Source organism: Pollicipes pollicipes, unplaced genomic scaffold, assembly GCF_011947565.3.
Source record: "Pollicipes pollicipes isolate AB1234 unplaced genomic scaffold, Ppol_2.1 Scaffold_2555;HRSCAF=2994_pilon_pilon_pilon, whole genome shotgun sequence".
Lineage (NCBI taxonomy): Eukaryota > Metazoa > Arthropoda > Thecostraca > Pollicipedomorpha > Pollicipedidae > Pollicipes > Pollicipes pollicipes.
The window spans coordinates 2,626,710-2,643,402 of NW_023596136.1; the positions used below are offsets into that span (position 1 = coordinate 2,626,710).

A 16,693-nucleotide genomic window follows, 5' to 3' on the forward strand; every position below is an offset into this window, starting at 1 on the left:
GAGGATCGTACGATTGTGTGCCGGCGTCCCCACCTGTTGGAGGCTATCAAGTGACGTCACTGTCAGCTGACATGCCCCGATGGTAAGCGAGGACTGGTATGATGTTCGAGAACTCAGCAGCCTAACAGATGTAGTTTTAGTTACCGACTTAAATAAAAAGTTTGCATGATGTTAACGTAATTTCCGTGTCTTAATTTCATCACCCCGAGAAAGTGGAACCAGGCAGATGTATAAAATCACGAACGCATGCACGCCCAGACATACCATACATTTTGCCATTTATTGCTATTTAACACTTGTTATACGCTGTAAAGCACGATACACACATTACGGTGTTTGGCTGACACCTGGTACAGGCATGCACCAGACAGCCCGCTTTGTGTCCGCACATGCCAGTAAAAATACACACGTGCCGCCCACCGACTTCGGCTGTGCCCGAGGCCTTCCCTTGTGAACATTCACCTCTCCCGATCTGCAGACAGCACGGACACCCATTTGGCAACAAGACTCGGGCACGTGATATAACAGGCTATCTCGACATGGTTGTGGGATGTCGATACCCGATAAAACAGCCGGAGACCCGCTAGACGGATGCCGGGCGGCATCATCAACATTATAGCTAGTAGCTGGAGGTCGTCATGGCACGGACAGTTGCATGTCACTCAGCACGATGCAAGCCTGGCATCCTACGCACAATGTTCAACATCAAACCTACATCATGTTCAGATTAAAACAGACTGGCGATTTAGGTTAAGCGCGACATTTGAAACCACAGGCAACGTGGCTACAACTTCGGCCGCCTTTACATCGATCTGCCAAGCGTTACAGCAGCTCATCGAACCCTTACCTGGTAAGCTGCCCGTAGGCGCGCATGATTCCACAGCAGCCGTCACAAGTCAAGTTACCGGGTTAATGTGTCCCGCAAAGAAGCAGCTACAAAAGTGATCGTGTGAGCACTCGGCTTTAATCTCGGCTGCTTCGCACCGCACCACAGATGGCTCTGCTCACATAGGACTGCTTCTCAGACTAACCGCTCACGTCGCCTACACACAACTATGGCGTGATGGCCGGGTGGAAGGCAAATGTTAAGTGCACAGCGCGAAAGATGACTACTGGAATACTGAAACGGTGGTCGATTATACTGTTATTGCTACTATTTTTGCTCGGATCCAAAGCCGATCCGTAAAGCACCAAAACATTCACATATCGACCACAGCTAACAAAGTCGTAAAAACATTTTGCACTCCAATACATCGAGCAGCTCAACACAGACGGGCATACCCCAATTCTGCATGCGCCGGACCAATCAGCGTGCCAGCTACGCCAGGCCAGAGTACGCCGCCCAGCAGGGGGTCTGCTCCGACCCCTCTCGGGCGCCTCCTGGCGGCGCCACCCGGCGCAGAGGGCGCCATCTCCGGCCGTCCTCTACGCGCCGGGGTCCATGACACGCCCCTGGAAGAGCGTCACGCCCACCCGGACGTCCCGGATAGGCGAAGATGAACGGCCGGTCGACGATGAAGGGTCGCGGTCTGGGCCGTATCGTGCGGAAGCCAAACGCGAGTGCTGTGGGAACAGGACGAGGTCAGAGGTTTGCCGGCTGGCGCGGCGCTGGTGTTGCCTCTCGCCCAGGGGTGAGGGGCGTAAGGGGAGTGTGGCTTTTGTGGCGTTGATTTGTGCCAAAATCTGGGTCAAGTGAGCTTTGATACCAGACTCTGTCATATTTTCGTTGAGTTAATGTGAAACAACAGATAATTTTCAACACCGAAAAAGTGTCGGTAGCTTCCTTGAGTTTGGGTTCAGTCAAACGATTCCCCGGAATCACCTAAATTTGTTATCTTTTACTCACTATATGCTGCAAAGTAACACTCGATGTATCATGGTCCTATGGTCAAACTGACACCTTCCATGTAAGCTCTTATGTAAAACAGGTAACATCCCAGAGTGACGTCATTGAAAGTCGGAATTGACGTATATTCAGGAACGCATCCAAATCCCTTGAGCAAGAATCGAAGTCGTCGACTCAAGATTGTACCGCAGTGTCCAGAACCAGAGTCAAAATCACGCCCACACGCTGTGAGTCGAGGTCGGAGTCGATTCGCTGTCACGGAATCGGGCACTCGTCCCTCTGCACCTGGTTGCCTATGATCCAACCAAGCGTCACGGGGGCGGGAGAAAGCTGTGCAGTGAGAATCCCGCTGAGGCGGATACTGGAAAACCAATATCAGAAAATTTTCACAAGTTCAAGCGCTTCAATAGGCACTCGCCGTTATACCATTGCCGCCCGACAAGGAAGGACCCGCTGACAATAATCAGCCTTGTGGTGGGTTTTGAGGCACGAAGGGGGTCACGTGCGGTTAGCAAACGCAGCGTTTGAAACCAGAATACCTCGCACTTGGTGAAACAGCTGAATGGTGGTGTTGTTTCAGGAGATAGCTTCGCTGAGGTTATGTTCTGCCACTTCCATTTCCCACTTCAAACGGAGCAATGACAACAGCAAGCCGCCAGGAATAGCCGCCGCCAGTACAAGTGTAACAGTAAGCCGCCTGCGCCGTTCACCACTGACCTGTAGCGGCTGAGGCTTCGGTTCCCTCCTCGTTGACCTCGACAGCCGCCTTGTGGACAGCGTCGGTGACATACAGCGCCTCCCGGCCGCTCATTCCCCGCATGTTCGCCGCCACCTCGTCAAACAGGTCAGCCATGCCCATCTGGAGGAGGCGGGAGTCAGGCGGGGTCAGAGGTCAGTGCCACCAACAGCGGGCGCCGTAGACATTGGTGACAGCTGAATGCAGCAACAGCGGTCGTGAGATTGGGTGCACAAACAGCGGTGGTGAGGGCTGGGTGCAGCAACAGCGGTCGTGAGGTTGGGTGCACAAACAGCGGTGGTGAGGGCTGGGTGCAGCAAAAGCGGTCGTGATGGTTAGATGCACTAGCAGCGTTGGTGAGGGTTACACGCAGTACAGCGGTGGTAATGGCTGGATGCACAGTGACAGGCGTTGGGAGGACGCTTCGCTGGAAGATCAGCAGGTAACGGCGACCGTCGGAGGAGCTTCTGCAGACCGCACATACACTGCGGAGGAATCTGGCGTCATCGGCCCACGGTTACACAACGCAAATGAGCAGCCCCTGGAGCCGTCACCGTCACGAAACAAGGGCCTTCTCGGGCCGACAGCCTTTAAGGACCCATTTGGGCAGGGCGGTTAGTTGCAGTGCCCGAAAGGGCTCTTTGATGACTCATCTGAGCCGGTCCGCACCTTGTGGTGACGTAAGAGGTGTCCATACATCGCACTGGTTAGACGATAAGTCGCTCAGCTGTTTGGGCTTACGCGCGATTCGAATGAATCGGCCACTTTATACCAGACACTGTCCCACATAGCATCGACTAACCTGTTAGCGTAGACGTGCTTTGCAGACAGCTTACATAAGCTGTGTATTTGATGATGGCCTAATTGCATATACAATCATGCATGTTCAGATACTGCGCTGAACAGCTAACAACATTACACATTACAACCTTTGAACCGGTCGACTTGTCGTCACAGGGCAACACAGACCCAGAGTCCCAGTGCATATCTACGGCCAGGGTGCCGCTCATCACCTGCTGCAGCAACAGCTTGAGGTTGACGCGCTCCTCCAGCTTGAACTTGGGCAGGCGGACGGTGACGTTGTAGTCGGCCTCGGCGCTCCAGCTGAGGTCCTGCAGCGCGCGGTCCGCGAGTCGCCTCTCCAACTCGTAGATGCCGTCCCTCGCGTTCGGCAGCAGGATCATCATCTGCACGTCCTCACCCTGCACAAGAGCGCGCATCACAGCCTGGAGCCATGTACAGCCACAAGGCAGCCGCGATGTGGCGTTGATGCGTCAGATACTGTCAATAAGTCATATAATGGCAATGCGCCATATTTTATCTGTTATTTATTGCGTTATATTTTATCGTATATCTAACAACGGCAAGGAGCGGGCTTGACAGCCACATCCGCAAGCCGATAACGCTTGGCGCTGCGCATAGCACACACGGCGCGTCTGATTTGGTCAATCAGCGTAGCCCCCTCCCACGACGACATGGGCCATCTCCCACAGACCACACTCCACGCTTTATCCACGACAGCCCGCGTGAAGATTCTATGGAACAGTCCTCTACTATCCGCTTGCGCAAGTCGCGTACCTTGTACGGCAGCTGCAGGATCCGGGCATCCAGGTCATACAGGTCGCCGACCGGGAACATCTTCCTGGCGCGCATCGTCGGCACCTTCTTGGTGCCCGTCAGTGCGTGGAAGTCGGCCTCGATGGTACGCTTCTTGTCGAACTTCATCAGCCAGTCGCCCTTGAAGTGGATGGCATTGACCAGCACCAGGCGGGTCAAGTCGTTGATCATCTCTGCGGCCAGGGGAGGTGGCGTCAGGCGCGGTCGGCGACGCGCCTCGCGCCGTACCCGGCAGGGGCCAGCTCGGCGGTCAGCGGGAGGGCGGCTGCACCCGGGCGGTGACCCACACCGGCGACCCACACCGGCCCACCTCCCAGGACGCGTCTGGCGCCGCCCACAGCTCGTCAGGGTCGCTTCGGTGCGATGTGCGCTTTGGATCGCTTCAGCGTCACTAGGGGCTGAATAACGCCGCATCAGTGCATCTCGGGGTGTCAACTGCACCCTTTTACCAAATGACGTGGTGACCAGGGCGGGACTCGGTTTCCTCCCCGCGCCCAGCTCCCGTTCCCTTAGGAGTGATTTTCAGGGGCTGACGAGTCCCCGAACAGCGCTCCACTTACTCGGCTCGACAAGCGAATCGATCTGGCCCTCGGTGTCCTCCTTGACATTCTTGTTGATCGTGGCAGCGGCCTTCTTAGACCGGCTGAAGTTCAGCCGGGTGATCTCGGCCTGGAAGATGCGCTGGATGGTCCTCTGGAACTTGGAGCGCAGCCGCAGGCCGCCGGCAACGTACATCCGGTTGGTGAGTTTGACCGCCACGTCGTCCTGGTACCGCCTCTGCAAGCAGATGGAGCGCGCGCTGCGGTGATGGGAAGCAGTGCATTGGTCGCACAGGGGGAGGGATGCAGAATCTCGGTATTTACAAACAGACGTGGGTTCGCTGCTGATGACAAACAGTGATAGGGCTTGACTGGGTGCATTACTATGTGGGTGGGTGACTGGACAAGCCAATCTAGGAGCCGCACGGTTTACTAGATAGCATTTTACCGCGAACCGAACATCATCTGCGGAGCACGAATCTATTAATAAAATAGCCGCGAGCTGACCGAAAACAGCGCGGAGTTAATAAGGAGACTGCCACCTGCTCGCCCCTCGCTCGATCCATGCATGTGACGTGACGGAAGACAAGCCGATAAGGAACAGGGTCCCCCCCCCCATTTCCACAACATGCAATGTCCTCACAACAAGCGAGTACCTTCATGTAACGCAACAGGCCCCTGTGGCCACGTAGGACTCTTGACCGTTTGCCTCGAAGGTGCAGCACTTGCTCCATCTGTTCGGCCGTTTCGCCCCTGCTGCCAGCGTACGCCATTGCCAGGGCAGTACCGATACTCATCGGCGAAAAGAAGATGTTGGACGTCTTGTCAACGTCCGCCATAACCTGCAAGCAAGAGCACGTCATTGGCTTTCCCTTGGTTGTGGCACATGTTTCGGTGTCGGGCTGTGGACACGACAGATGTATCGGGTGAGAGGACTGATGCTATGAGGGGATTAATGCCATCGGCCACGACGAAGATTCCCCCTGTTTATTTTGTTTCACTTTTTACTTCTAGCGATCTTCTGAAATTGCCTAAAGGTAGAAATAGTGAGCTGGTTTCGCGGAAATCCAGTACAAAGAAGCTTTAGCCAGCCAATACTGTCCGGAGAATTGCAAATGGAAATCATTGCAGGAACACACACTTCGTGTAATCGAATATTTCAACGGCAAACGGTAGATAAAACGATGCACACAGTATAGCTAATGGACGGCAGATCAGTGTTCATCGCCGCAGCAGGGGATCGCTTGACACAGCCGTAACAGGAGCCTTGACCCAGCTGATCGGTGGTGATCAGCAATGACAAATGGCGTTGCATTTGAATTAAAGGGAATGCGGTTCTTCATTGAACACCATCAGAACATTATAATACAACTTGAACATGGCCTTGTTCAAAAGTGTTTGTGCTCATTTTTAGCGTTGAGTTGCATTTATATTGAAGCGATTGGGCAAAACTTCGCTCTCAAACTATGTTCAACGCGACCTTTTTTATATGCTCTACCATATCCTGAAAAGCTATAAACAACATAGAACTAGGATCCCACGAAAGGAATAAGAAGCCATACGTGTTTGTCAAATGGTGTGGGTTGCTAAAGTTCCACCGTTTCTATGAAGTTCGATAATCCTGAATTGTGTATAAATTCGAACAGGGGCGAGATGTGATCAGGGTGCGTGTCACCAAGAAGCTCTTTGAGAGGAAAGGCGAGGCCATGTGTCATTGTGTAGTTGATGTCAGGCTGACGAAATTGACGATAAACTGGGCAATCAAGAAAAACGTGTGAAATCGTGAGTGAGATTGCGCATCGATGGCAAACTGAAGGAGGCATGCCCAGAATTATGAAGCAACGTAGAAGTGTGGTATGTCCGATGTGAATATGTGGTAGCTTGTATTTCTTTCGAATGTGTGTCCTAATGAGATGATAGCCAGTATGACAGAGTGGGTTTGATGGTGTAGATATGTGGAAGGGGTCGCAAATCTAATTCGTGTTGCAGAGTACATAGGAACTATTTGTATAGGGCAAGAACGTCTTGAATATGAACGGGAAGTGTATTACATGGCGTTTACTAAGGTAAATCCTCCAGTCCGTGTCACGAATAATTGGAGCTACGGTAATAATGCAGCTTGTGACCGATGCTCCAGCTATTTCACAGCGAGCCTGGGGGGCGTTTTCCGTGGCCGTTGCACCATCTACATCAAGCGATTGGGACATCTGTGTCTTTCGGTTTTTCCGCAGCGCAGGCGCCGTGTAATACGATGGTGAGTATCGGGTTCTCACAGTATTCCTGTTTGTGAGCGATGGCTCAGGGTCACCGGTCGTCGCGGCATCATCAACCGACGGCTGTTTATTTTGATGAGGGAAAGGTCACCCCGCGAGATCACTACAGTTGACCTTTCCCCATCATTAATATGACCGCATCACTTGGATGGTGCGAACCCGTCCAAAGACATCGCAACGGATGGACGGAGGCACAAGGCAGGGTGTTGGGGCGTACCCAGGGCGGCCCTGAGCTCGCGCCACATGCAATCATGCCACCGCCACGGCTATCGGGAGCAAGACAAACAAATAAACAGAGCGGCAGATGTTGTGCGAACTGAGAAGGTGCGGCACTTGCATTCCCGCGCCGACCCGGTCGAGCGAGGAGTCATATTTTGCACACAGCCTTAACTACGCCGTGTAGTACCTACTCGTTTCACTATTGAGTTATGCGCTTTCCGTATATTCCCATTGAAATCACGCGATTTTTCAGTATGCTTCAGCATTGCTTGCTCATCGTTCAGTCCCTCAGCCTCGCGTCCCAAACGCTGCCAACTGCAAGAAGCACATTTATTGAGCAACATCACCGCGACGCCAACTTTGGCACCCGTGTAAGCTGTGGGACAAAACAGAATGGATCATTTCCAGTTACCTCCTGTCCAACCACCACTGATCGACTTTTTAGCTTCTCTCGACGATGGATGACAAACACTATCTCAAAAACAGGCACCTGAAAGGCGAGCGGGAATCGGCATCGACTCGCTCTCTCGAAACTGTGTCGCTGGGAGTAGCACACTTGGTCTCTTTTGTCTTCGGTTTTGCATCTTTTTATGAGCTGCTGAGCTTTGCCAGTAGCAAAAACTCGTGTTTCATGGCCACAGGCACCATCTCTGAGGGGTCATTCGACGGCCTCACTTTTGGGTGACGCATAGTGCGGTTCAGCAACAGGGTTCACTTTCATCTGACCGGTTCGATTGACAACCAAAATTACCGGCTCTGGTCTCCTGCCACGACCGATTAACTACGCTCGAAAGTGACTGCACTGTAAGACGTGGTCAAAGCAAACCCTGGCCTCAGCCCGGCCGACTTGCTATGGCATCACCTTAAGTCGGTAGCGCACGAGCACAGCCAAAACGGCATTCCGGGGCTCCAGCTGCGGCTCGAGGTGTCTCATCTAGGCAGCAGTCAAGCGTGTCAAACGCGTCGCTGGATTCAGCATAGTCGCCGCCCTGAGCTTGAGAAAAGGGGACTCCAACATGGGGAGTCCCTTATAAAACATACAGCAGCCTCCTAGGGGAATCTGAAATGCTGGGCAGCCAAACGCCTGCGGCGTGTCGCCTACATGCTGAATCTTTCCTGTACTACGTAAAAACATTTTTGTTCCTAATCTGTTGCCATTTGTTGGTCTTTCCTGCATGCTTCGGTCTATCAGACGTTTCAGAACGATTTGTTAGCTGTTAGTAAGGAGCAAAAAAGCTCCATTGTCAGAGAAAAGCACAAAACCTCTACCATATTACGGGAAATTCCTGGGAAATTTTGTAATGCATTTGATTTATGCTAAAACTATTATTTTAACATAGGTTTGGAAGCATGAACTCCAACAGACGCCGTACGTTTGTGTCGCAAAGTGGTCAACGCGCACCGCGGCTGAATACTGGCTACACAGACAAATCGTCACGCGTACATCACGTGAGCCAGGGGCAAGAAATCTGGGTCGCTGTGGAATTCGGAGCAGCCCGAATCTGTCTTGTACGAAGGATGCCGCCTCTGATGAGCTTGTGCAGGCCATAAACGGTGGTTCCTGGATCGTTCATGGAGAAGAAGGAGCCAGTCTTCCTGCGATAGGCGGCAACGTGCCTCTCTACCGTCTGGCGGGCGGTAAATCAACGGTTCAATTGTTACCCACGGCGGCCACACACAGAAGCCAGACGGGCAAAGAGCGCAAGTACAGGCTTTGGTCAACAGCTACGCCATCGGCTTCATGGGCTGGAAGCTCAAGTGATATGGAGTGATGAAAGATGGCTTGTGTGAAGCCAGGCACCGAACAAACAAAATGAACGATGATCGGCATTTCGCCATCCAAAGATGGCGGCCAAAGCCAGGCGCGGGATGGTTAGGAGATCATGGGCGAGGCTCGTTAAGTGCTTGATGGGAGATGTCAAGAGGGGGAATCCCCCATTACTTCCATCCGATTATCTCGTTGAACCAGTGGCGCTTTCCCGGCAACGGTGAAGTAGCGGGTGGCGCCCCAGTTGAGCATGTTCACGTAAACATGCTCCACGAGGATCTCTACTCGGCCATTTTCCGCACAGTTCGTATTCAAGTGATTCGCCTGCTGCGTACAGCGCGATATGAAGGTAGGACGCATGCTGGAATCGAAGCACCGTACCCTACTACGGAACTGGAGCACCGTAGCACCGTATCCACGATACAATATGCTGTAAGCACAGCTAAAACCAATGAATTGTGAAATGTTCAGATAATTACCATGGTATATGTGCTTTTCACTGAGATATTTATGTGACAAACAAATGCCAAAACGACGAAGAATAATAATTTGGAAAAATCGAAATAAGTCTAAAAATCAAAAGTAATTAGTAAGTTATATATATATATATATATATATATATATATATATAGATATATATACGAATGTATGCATATACATATGATGTTTCAACACAGTTTTGTATCATGTATTGCAGTATCACGTAAATATGAGCAATATGAGCAATATCTGCCGTCCAAAGATAAAAACCCACATGTTCATGTTTTTCTATTTTCCCTTTTAATGTCTTTGTTTTGTCTTCTCAACATGAATTCAGCTATTTAGACCATTGTTGAAATTTTCACAAACTTTTAAACTAAAAATGGTTAGAAGTGCTTGAAGATTTGAACTAATCGCTTAAATAACCGAATTCAGTTTGAGGCGACGAACCAAATGACAAAAAAAAAAGAAACGCAAAATGGTCAAGAACGAACATATGGGGTTTTACCTTTGGATGGCAGATATATCCCTCTGAGAAATATTAGTCCGTTCTCCGTTCACTACAAACAAATGAAAACACTAACAATAACCGTTATTTTAAAACATGCTCGAGGGTAAATTATTATATTTCATGCATTCCAAAATGGAAATCATTAGCAGCCATCGTCAAGTCTGTCCTTTAGAACTAGGCCACGACCCCTGCTCAGTTCCCATCAGCCAGGGCTAGTGATTTGCGATTAGGAATTCAAAGTAACACCACACCATTGGAGCCCTACCACTCAGTCAGAGGCTGAGGCTATGAGGCGCCATCTGCCTCCCTTTATGGCAAGAAGGGCGGACGCCGCACGGAATCAAAGCCCGTGCCTATTGTTTCCGAGACGCACCGTGAAACTACAGCGCTACGGGCACATCTCGAATAAATAACTCTTGGATCCAACAGCATACGACGAGTTTAAGCGGACAGCTTCGCACAGCCGAATGCATGGGCGGCTGCCACACAATTAGAGCATCGCTCACAGAGGTCGCGACGATTGTGGCTGAATCTTACTTGTCCGAGCCGCAGCCAAACCATATAATTTTGAAACAGCACGTGATGTTTCATCGTTGCCAGTTCGAAATGACAACCAACACGATGATGAAATACGCAACGTGATCGCAGAAGACTAGCAAATGAGGCACGTGTCAAAAGCTCTCAAATGAAAACTACAGATTTTGAGATGGGTACCGTATCTGTTACTGCTGTATTGCTATGAGCCAAGTTTTCCAATGGTGAGTTATATGCTCGATACATGCACATTCACACAGGTTCCACCGACCGGCGCCCACCGCGCGACGTGGTTTTGGCACTGTCTCGAGCAGGACCGTAGCGGCCCTACTCGGGCGCTGCGGCTGTCGCCGCCAGAGGCCGGACATGCTAACGCGCGATGTTCCGGGCGTGCCGTTGCATGCAGCGGAGTGCGCTAGCCGCCATCTCCCGCGAGCTCCTGCCGCTCCACGCCGCCGCGGGTGCTGCTCAGCGACGCACGGCACGTGGCCAAGGCTCGCGCGCCGTGGCGTTCCGCTCGGCTGCGTTCCAGGGCCGGCGGCGGCGGCGGCGGCGGCGTAGGGGGAGGGGGAGGGGGGGGGGGATCATCGCGGCGGCCGCGCGTCTGGCGTCCGCCGCCCGGCCGGCCGTCGCGGCCCCGGTGTTTGGGCAGCGTGCGGGCGCGGACGCGGCGCCGGCAGAGCCGGCTCCAGCTGGCCCCGTATCGGGTGTCCCGGGGCGACGGACAGTACGCAGCTGCCGGCACCGACGGCAGATCCGACCGTCGGGTCAGAGGGCAGCACATCGGCGTTCCGCCGCGTCAGTGTTTGGCGGCCATCGAGCGAGCGCGACCACACCAAGCTGCTCTGCCGGATCTGATCATTAGAAAGCATAACAAGAGCGTCCTCTCCAGCACAAAGCATAACAAGAGTCTCTCCAGCTAAATGGACCAGGACAACCCTAGTTAATGGCCTGTTGCCTGTGCGACATGTTGTATGACATATGTCCATGCTATAGGAATAAAGCCGAAAAAGCCAATACATCTGGTTTTGCAACTTCGTCAGGCATTAAGGACAGCCATGGAGAAGCTGAAAAGCAAAATCTATTGACCCTGTTTTTCATTCTTACTGCTATGCGATAAACATGGGATACTTAATGTACCTCACAGATCAAATATTGATCATCTGGCGAACAGTTGCGGCAAATGTCATTTTTCATGAGTTTGGAGACGAGGAAATCCGTGCTGGAACATGGGACAAGACCTGAGTGCATGAGCCTACCGTCCGTTAAGTCAATACTGATTGCTGGGGATGGTGTTGTACTTTAACTTGGCTATTTACATTATGTCTGTAGCCAGTTGCATTTTCCATTCTAGAAACATGGAGAATTAGATGCCTTCGCAGGTAAGACCTAAACTACCCAATTTGCCTGCAATCTATGTGAATGCGCCCACGCCCACCCGCAACCCATTCGTTACCAGTTGCAACCACCTAAACAAAACGTGCAGCCAGGGTTCTTCTTGGAGCATTGACCCGACGTTTCGTGGACATCCTTCGCACACTCGTGCTTGTGCTCGCTCCTTCTTCTCCCAAACTCTCTACCCAACCCGTTACCTACTTCATATAGGAAGCCATCTGTCAGTCTGTTTCTGCCCCGTGTACACGCCTGCAGCGGGATGACCACTCCACAAAGGCTTTTCGTATGTATCAGCTCATTATGCTACGCAACTAACGCCTTGGATGGTCTATTTGGCATGATATCCAAATTGTGCCCCGCAATGATGCTCCATACACACATTAACGATAACAGAACTATCATCTCTAATGACACCTTTTACTGAAAATTAAAGTGGTCGAAATCCTAACATAAATCCAGTATGGATCTGGCTATGCCACATACAGTTGGCTACCTCCTCCACTTGCTAGTTCGTAAAATACATCTCTTGGGTGACTGAAGCAAAACAGCATCAGCAGTGACTATGGCAACGGTGGCCTTAGCCTGGCCTTCAGACTGGACAGGGTATTGGAAACATTTACGAAGCTTAAAATAGCGCCTTGGTCACTGACTAGTCCTTGCATTTCAATAGTAAATTTTAAAAGATGCAAAGTCACGAGCACGTTAATGAGACCCTTCCTGACGGTGTTGCTGTGTGTGTAATCTGCGGTGGCATGGCAAACGATAAAGGAAAGTTAATGAGTATGGAGACGTAGCTACACAATACCACAGGTTTCGTCGGGGTTCAACTCGATGGCGACAAAAGTGAGCGGGCAATGCATAAAACCTGCCTCAAAGGATGCTGCCGTGGAATCGTGCGATGCACCTAGCAGCATCAAATGACTGACAGTCCTCTCATGCCTGGTCAGGAGACTAGGCTGTGAGCAACAACGTAACACCGTAATACTGTGAGATGGAGACCCAAGCCGCAACAGTGGACGGAGCAGGCCTACAGTGGACGGAGCAGCCCTGCAGTGGACGGAGCAGCCCTTCAGTGGACGGAGCAGCCCTACAGTGGGCGGAGCAGGCCTGCAGTGGACGGAGCAGCCCTTCAGTGGACGGAGCAGCCCTTCAGTGGACGGAGCAGCCCTACAGTGGACGAAGCAGCCCTACAGTGGACGGAGCAGGCCTGCAGTGGATGGGGCAGCCCTTCAGTGGACGGAGCAGCCCTACAGTGGACGGAGCAGCCCTTCAGTGGACGGGGCAGGCCGGAGCAGCCCTACAGTGGACGGAGCAGCCCTACAGTGGACGGAGCAGCCCTACAGTGGACGGAGCAGGCCTGCAGTGGATGGGGCAGCTCATCCGAGCGGAGAGCGTTCACCTCACGATCGCGCGCGGAAACGTGGGGAATTAAGGGTTGGGGTCCCCATAGCCTCGTGGTTGGCTGCGCATCTGGGAAATCAGAGGTGCAGAGTTCCATTCCCCGCGGTGCCTGCCCTTCTTGCCAAGGTGAGAGGCAGCCGACGCCATATAGCTTCAGCAGCTGAGCAGGTCGTTAAGCCTCAATGACTTCCGCGGCTCAAACCTGGCTCCTAGCCAATACTTTCGTCAGCAACAGCAGCAACGGAACCGCCCACATATTGCGGTTTGCTTGGAGGGGGAGCACGGGGTTTTGATGGGCGTAACTTAAGTGTAACTTAAGCCGGACACCGCTGGCTTCTTTGCATGCATGAAGTCATGCCAAGTGACCAGTCATGGTGCTCGTCATGATAAGCATCCCGTCTTTGTTTTGCACCTCCAGCTCAAATGCAAACTAAGCGAGCGCCTTCTTTTCGGGATGATACGTTTCGCACAACGTAACCAGAGAGGGGTTTTTCGCCCAGCGTTACCAGCGCGTAGCCAGGTGGAGGGGTTGACAAAATGGTCAAAAATGTGTAACGTTACTGATGTCAGTGACGTCACTGACAGTCTCAATCGGCACGAGTGACGCTGACGTCAAAAAGCTCTCTGTTGACAAGCGTGTTACAAAGTACAGCAACCCTTTTCGTGGGAAGTCGATTCCATAACCCGCGTTACATGTTAGTAGATGAGGACGAGTCGTCAAAACCCAATGATCATGGCAAACATGCGGCAGAAGGTCACTGTAATGACGGGGAGAATGCCCCTCCCTGTGTGGTGTACAACTTGGGACGGGTTTGTGGTACGGCAGGGGGCTCCATCACGATACGGAAGGCTAACGGCCATCTTCAGATTAACACGCGCTCGGGTGGGGGAGGGGGTCAAATTGACCCCCCTCCCTCCCAAAGGTTTTTCCACAATGGTTTCCGAACGCCGCGGCGTAGCCGCGCCAAAGTTTGCCTAGATGTAGACAATTGGATAGCAGATCGTTTGGCATCAAAAATTGAGATGTACCTTGTAAGGTCACTGGCCTATGGCAAGTCAAAGTCAGGCCATGGTTTCAGCGAAGGCAATTTCTAGGAAATCGTTCAGTCTGATCCAACAACGGAGTGTTGGACGAAGCCATACATTTCTGAGATGGTTTCTTAGGCAACACAACAGTTGAATGAGCAAATGGCATTGACCTAAGGTCAGATATAAAGGTCACACCAAGGTCAAAACCAACCTGTTTTGTTACCCCAGGGCTTGCTGTATGGGATAGTTTCTGGTGCTCATTTAGAATTTATTGATAGCAGGAACCGCATTATACATCTTCCATGGACTTCTTAGAGGTCAGAATAGGTCACTGACCTAAAATGACTCAGGTGAACATTTTGTTTTAGGAACATACTGCCTAGTGTAATCTTGGTCGTAGAGTCAAATGTAAAACTCAAAACAATCTTGTATGGTTTTTGTCACCTTGACCTTTGAAAGGTCAAATAAGGTCACCGACCTTGAGTGAACATGTGACCTTTTGCTTAGAAACGGCTATTTAGGTTCTGGGGGCACTGAAACCGACCTTGAGCTTGACCTTGTTTGACCTTTTTGAGCCCAAAGGTCATGACCTAGGAACCTGAAACTTTGACCTAAGTGAGTTCACGTACAGGTCAACACACCCTGTAAATTTGGTGTTTCTAGCTTTCTTAGTTCCAGAGATCTCAGCGGGGTCAAATTGACCCTCCACCCGATCGAAGGGTATCTAACCGGCCACCCGGGAGCGTGTAAAGAAGTGCCCATTTTCCTGAAAAGACCCCTGTCGCGACCAAGAGCCGTTCTCAAGACCGAGGGCAAACCTCCATTATATAGACAGCAATGCAGACGGTTCGATGGCTTTACGAAATGTTATGGTTGCCGACATTTATACTGCAAATTGTACTGAAAATATTGTAGTGAAACCACAGGATCTCAAGTTCACCCGATCTGCGTTTCGTGTCTGTTTCCGACAATAGTGACCCACGCGGGCTTTCGAGAACTGGTTCGTCACTTCGTGCGTGAAAAAGCATGTCTTACCTCGCCGTCGGACGTCCTTCGACGTTCCCAGAAAGTACATACGAGCATGATTGAAATGTGGATTACATAGCCGCTACGAGAATAACAAAGACAATGCGGCATTGGGAGTTTCCCTTCGCGCTGGACGTCTACCATGCATACCGGCATGAGCATGCTCCGAGAGGTTTGTGTGCGCCGCCGTGGGATAAATTACACATGACGGTTTCAATGCATCCAGTGTACTTCAAACAGCAAGCATTATCTCGACGATCGGAAGAAGCTCGGGTTCAAAGAGAAAGACAGATACGCGGTGGCAAATCAGCGCGCCGCGTGAGATAGGACACAGGCAGGTAAATAAGTACATACCGAGTACATGTCCATGCCGAACTTTGACATACTTTCGGCTACCACAGTTTTTCCTCTCTTCTTCTGACCCTGGTCTTGTGCCGCTAGGCACAGTGCCAGCGCCGCCAACACCACAAGCACCGCGGAGCGACCCATCTTCCTCCCCGGAGCGAGCGCGAGTACGTGACACGAACCTCCGCCGGCCGACACCTTTAGTTCACACCACTTCCGCCAGGGGTGGGCCACCCGTTGATATTCTGCGAGGCTGGATCACGTGACCGGTTTTTCCAGCAAGTGCGGTGACGCTCCGGGGGTGTTGGAAATTCAGCAGGGCTGCGAAGAGGCTGCGACGTCGGACATCCCGAAATAGAAGCCTCGCTTTCATCAACACGTACCAGCAGAAGTCACGGAGTCGGTTCACTGCAGAGTGGCATGACGGCTGGTTTGCGAAAGTACTCAGCTGTCGCCGCTGACAAAACCGGACTTAAGGTCGCATGTCCATGCACGTAGCAGGGGCGCAACCAGGATGCTTTTAACCGGAAGGAGGCTGGTTGGTGGGTGTCACGCTGGTTTTAACTTTTCTGTCCGAAGTCATCTATGGTAAGAATGACAAGAAAAAAATCAACAAGAAAAGTTTCTGGGCCTGGGCCTGGGTCTGAATAGTAGGCCCCCCGGGACCCCTCGGCTGCATCCTAAGAACGCAGAACGCTGTCAAAAAGTGCATAGTTTATTGTAAGCTGTTTGTGTACTGGTCCATTGGTGACCGGTGCGAGAGAGAGAGAGAGAGAGAGAGAGAGAGAGAGAGAGAGAGAGAGAGAGAGAGAGAGAGAGAGAGAGAGAGAGAGAGAGAGAGAGAGAGAGAGAGAGAGAGAGAGAGAGAGAGAGAGAGAGAGAGAGAGAGAGAGAGAGAGAGAGAGAGAGAGAGAGAGAGAGAGAGAGAGAGAGAGAGAGAGAGAGAGAGAGAGAGAGAGAGAGAGAGAGAGAGA

The 16,693-nt window shown here is 51.8% G+C and overlaps 1 protein-coding gene across 1 annotated transcript; it reads right to left on the minus strand.

Moving 5' to 3' along the window:
• Positions 1–266: 266 nt before the first annotated feature.
• LOC119105808 (leukocyte elastase inhibitor) lies at positions 267–15,920 on the minus strand. The gene is made up of 7 exons (XM_037229326.1): positions 15,729–15,920; positions 5,395–5,580; positions 4,760–4,976; positions 4,161–4,372; positions 3,596–3,784; positions 2,564–2,705; positions 267–1,563 (listed from the first exon to the last, which is right to left on the minus strand). The coding sequence occupies exons 1-7, from the start codon at positions 15,861–15,863 to the stop codon at positions 1,319–1,321; spliced, it is 1,326 nt and encodes a 441-aa protein (XP_037085221.1). The 5' UTR covers positions 15,864–15,920; the 3' UTR covers positions 267–1,318.
• Positions 15,921–16,693: the final 773 nt, after the last annotated feature.

Bases quoted from the DNA above. Each gene is read 5' to 3' on its own strand.
- LOC119105808 (XM_037229326.1), bottom strand. From the start codon at position 15,863: ATGGGTCGCTCCGCGGTGCTTGTGGTGTTGGCGGCGCTGGCACTGTGC. The intron at 4,977-5,394 runs GTACTCGCTTGT...ATCTGCTTGCAG, and splicing joins GCCTGTTGCGTTACATGAAG to AGGCGGTACCAGGACGACGT. The intron at 4,373-4,759 runs GTAAGTGGAGCG...CCCTGGCCGCAG, and splicing joins CGATTCGCTTGTCGAGCCGA to AGATGATCAACGACTTGACC.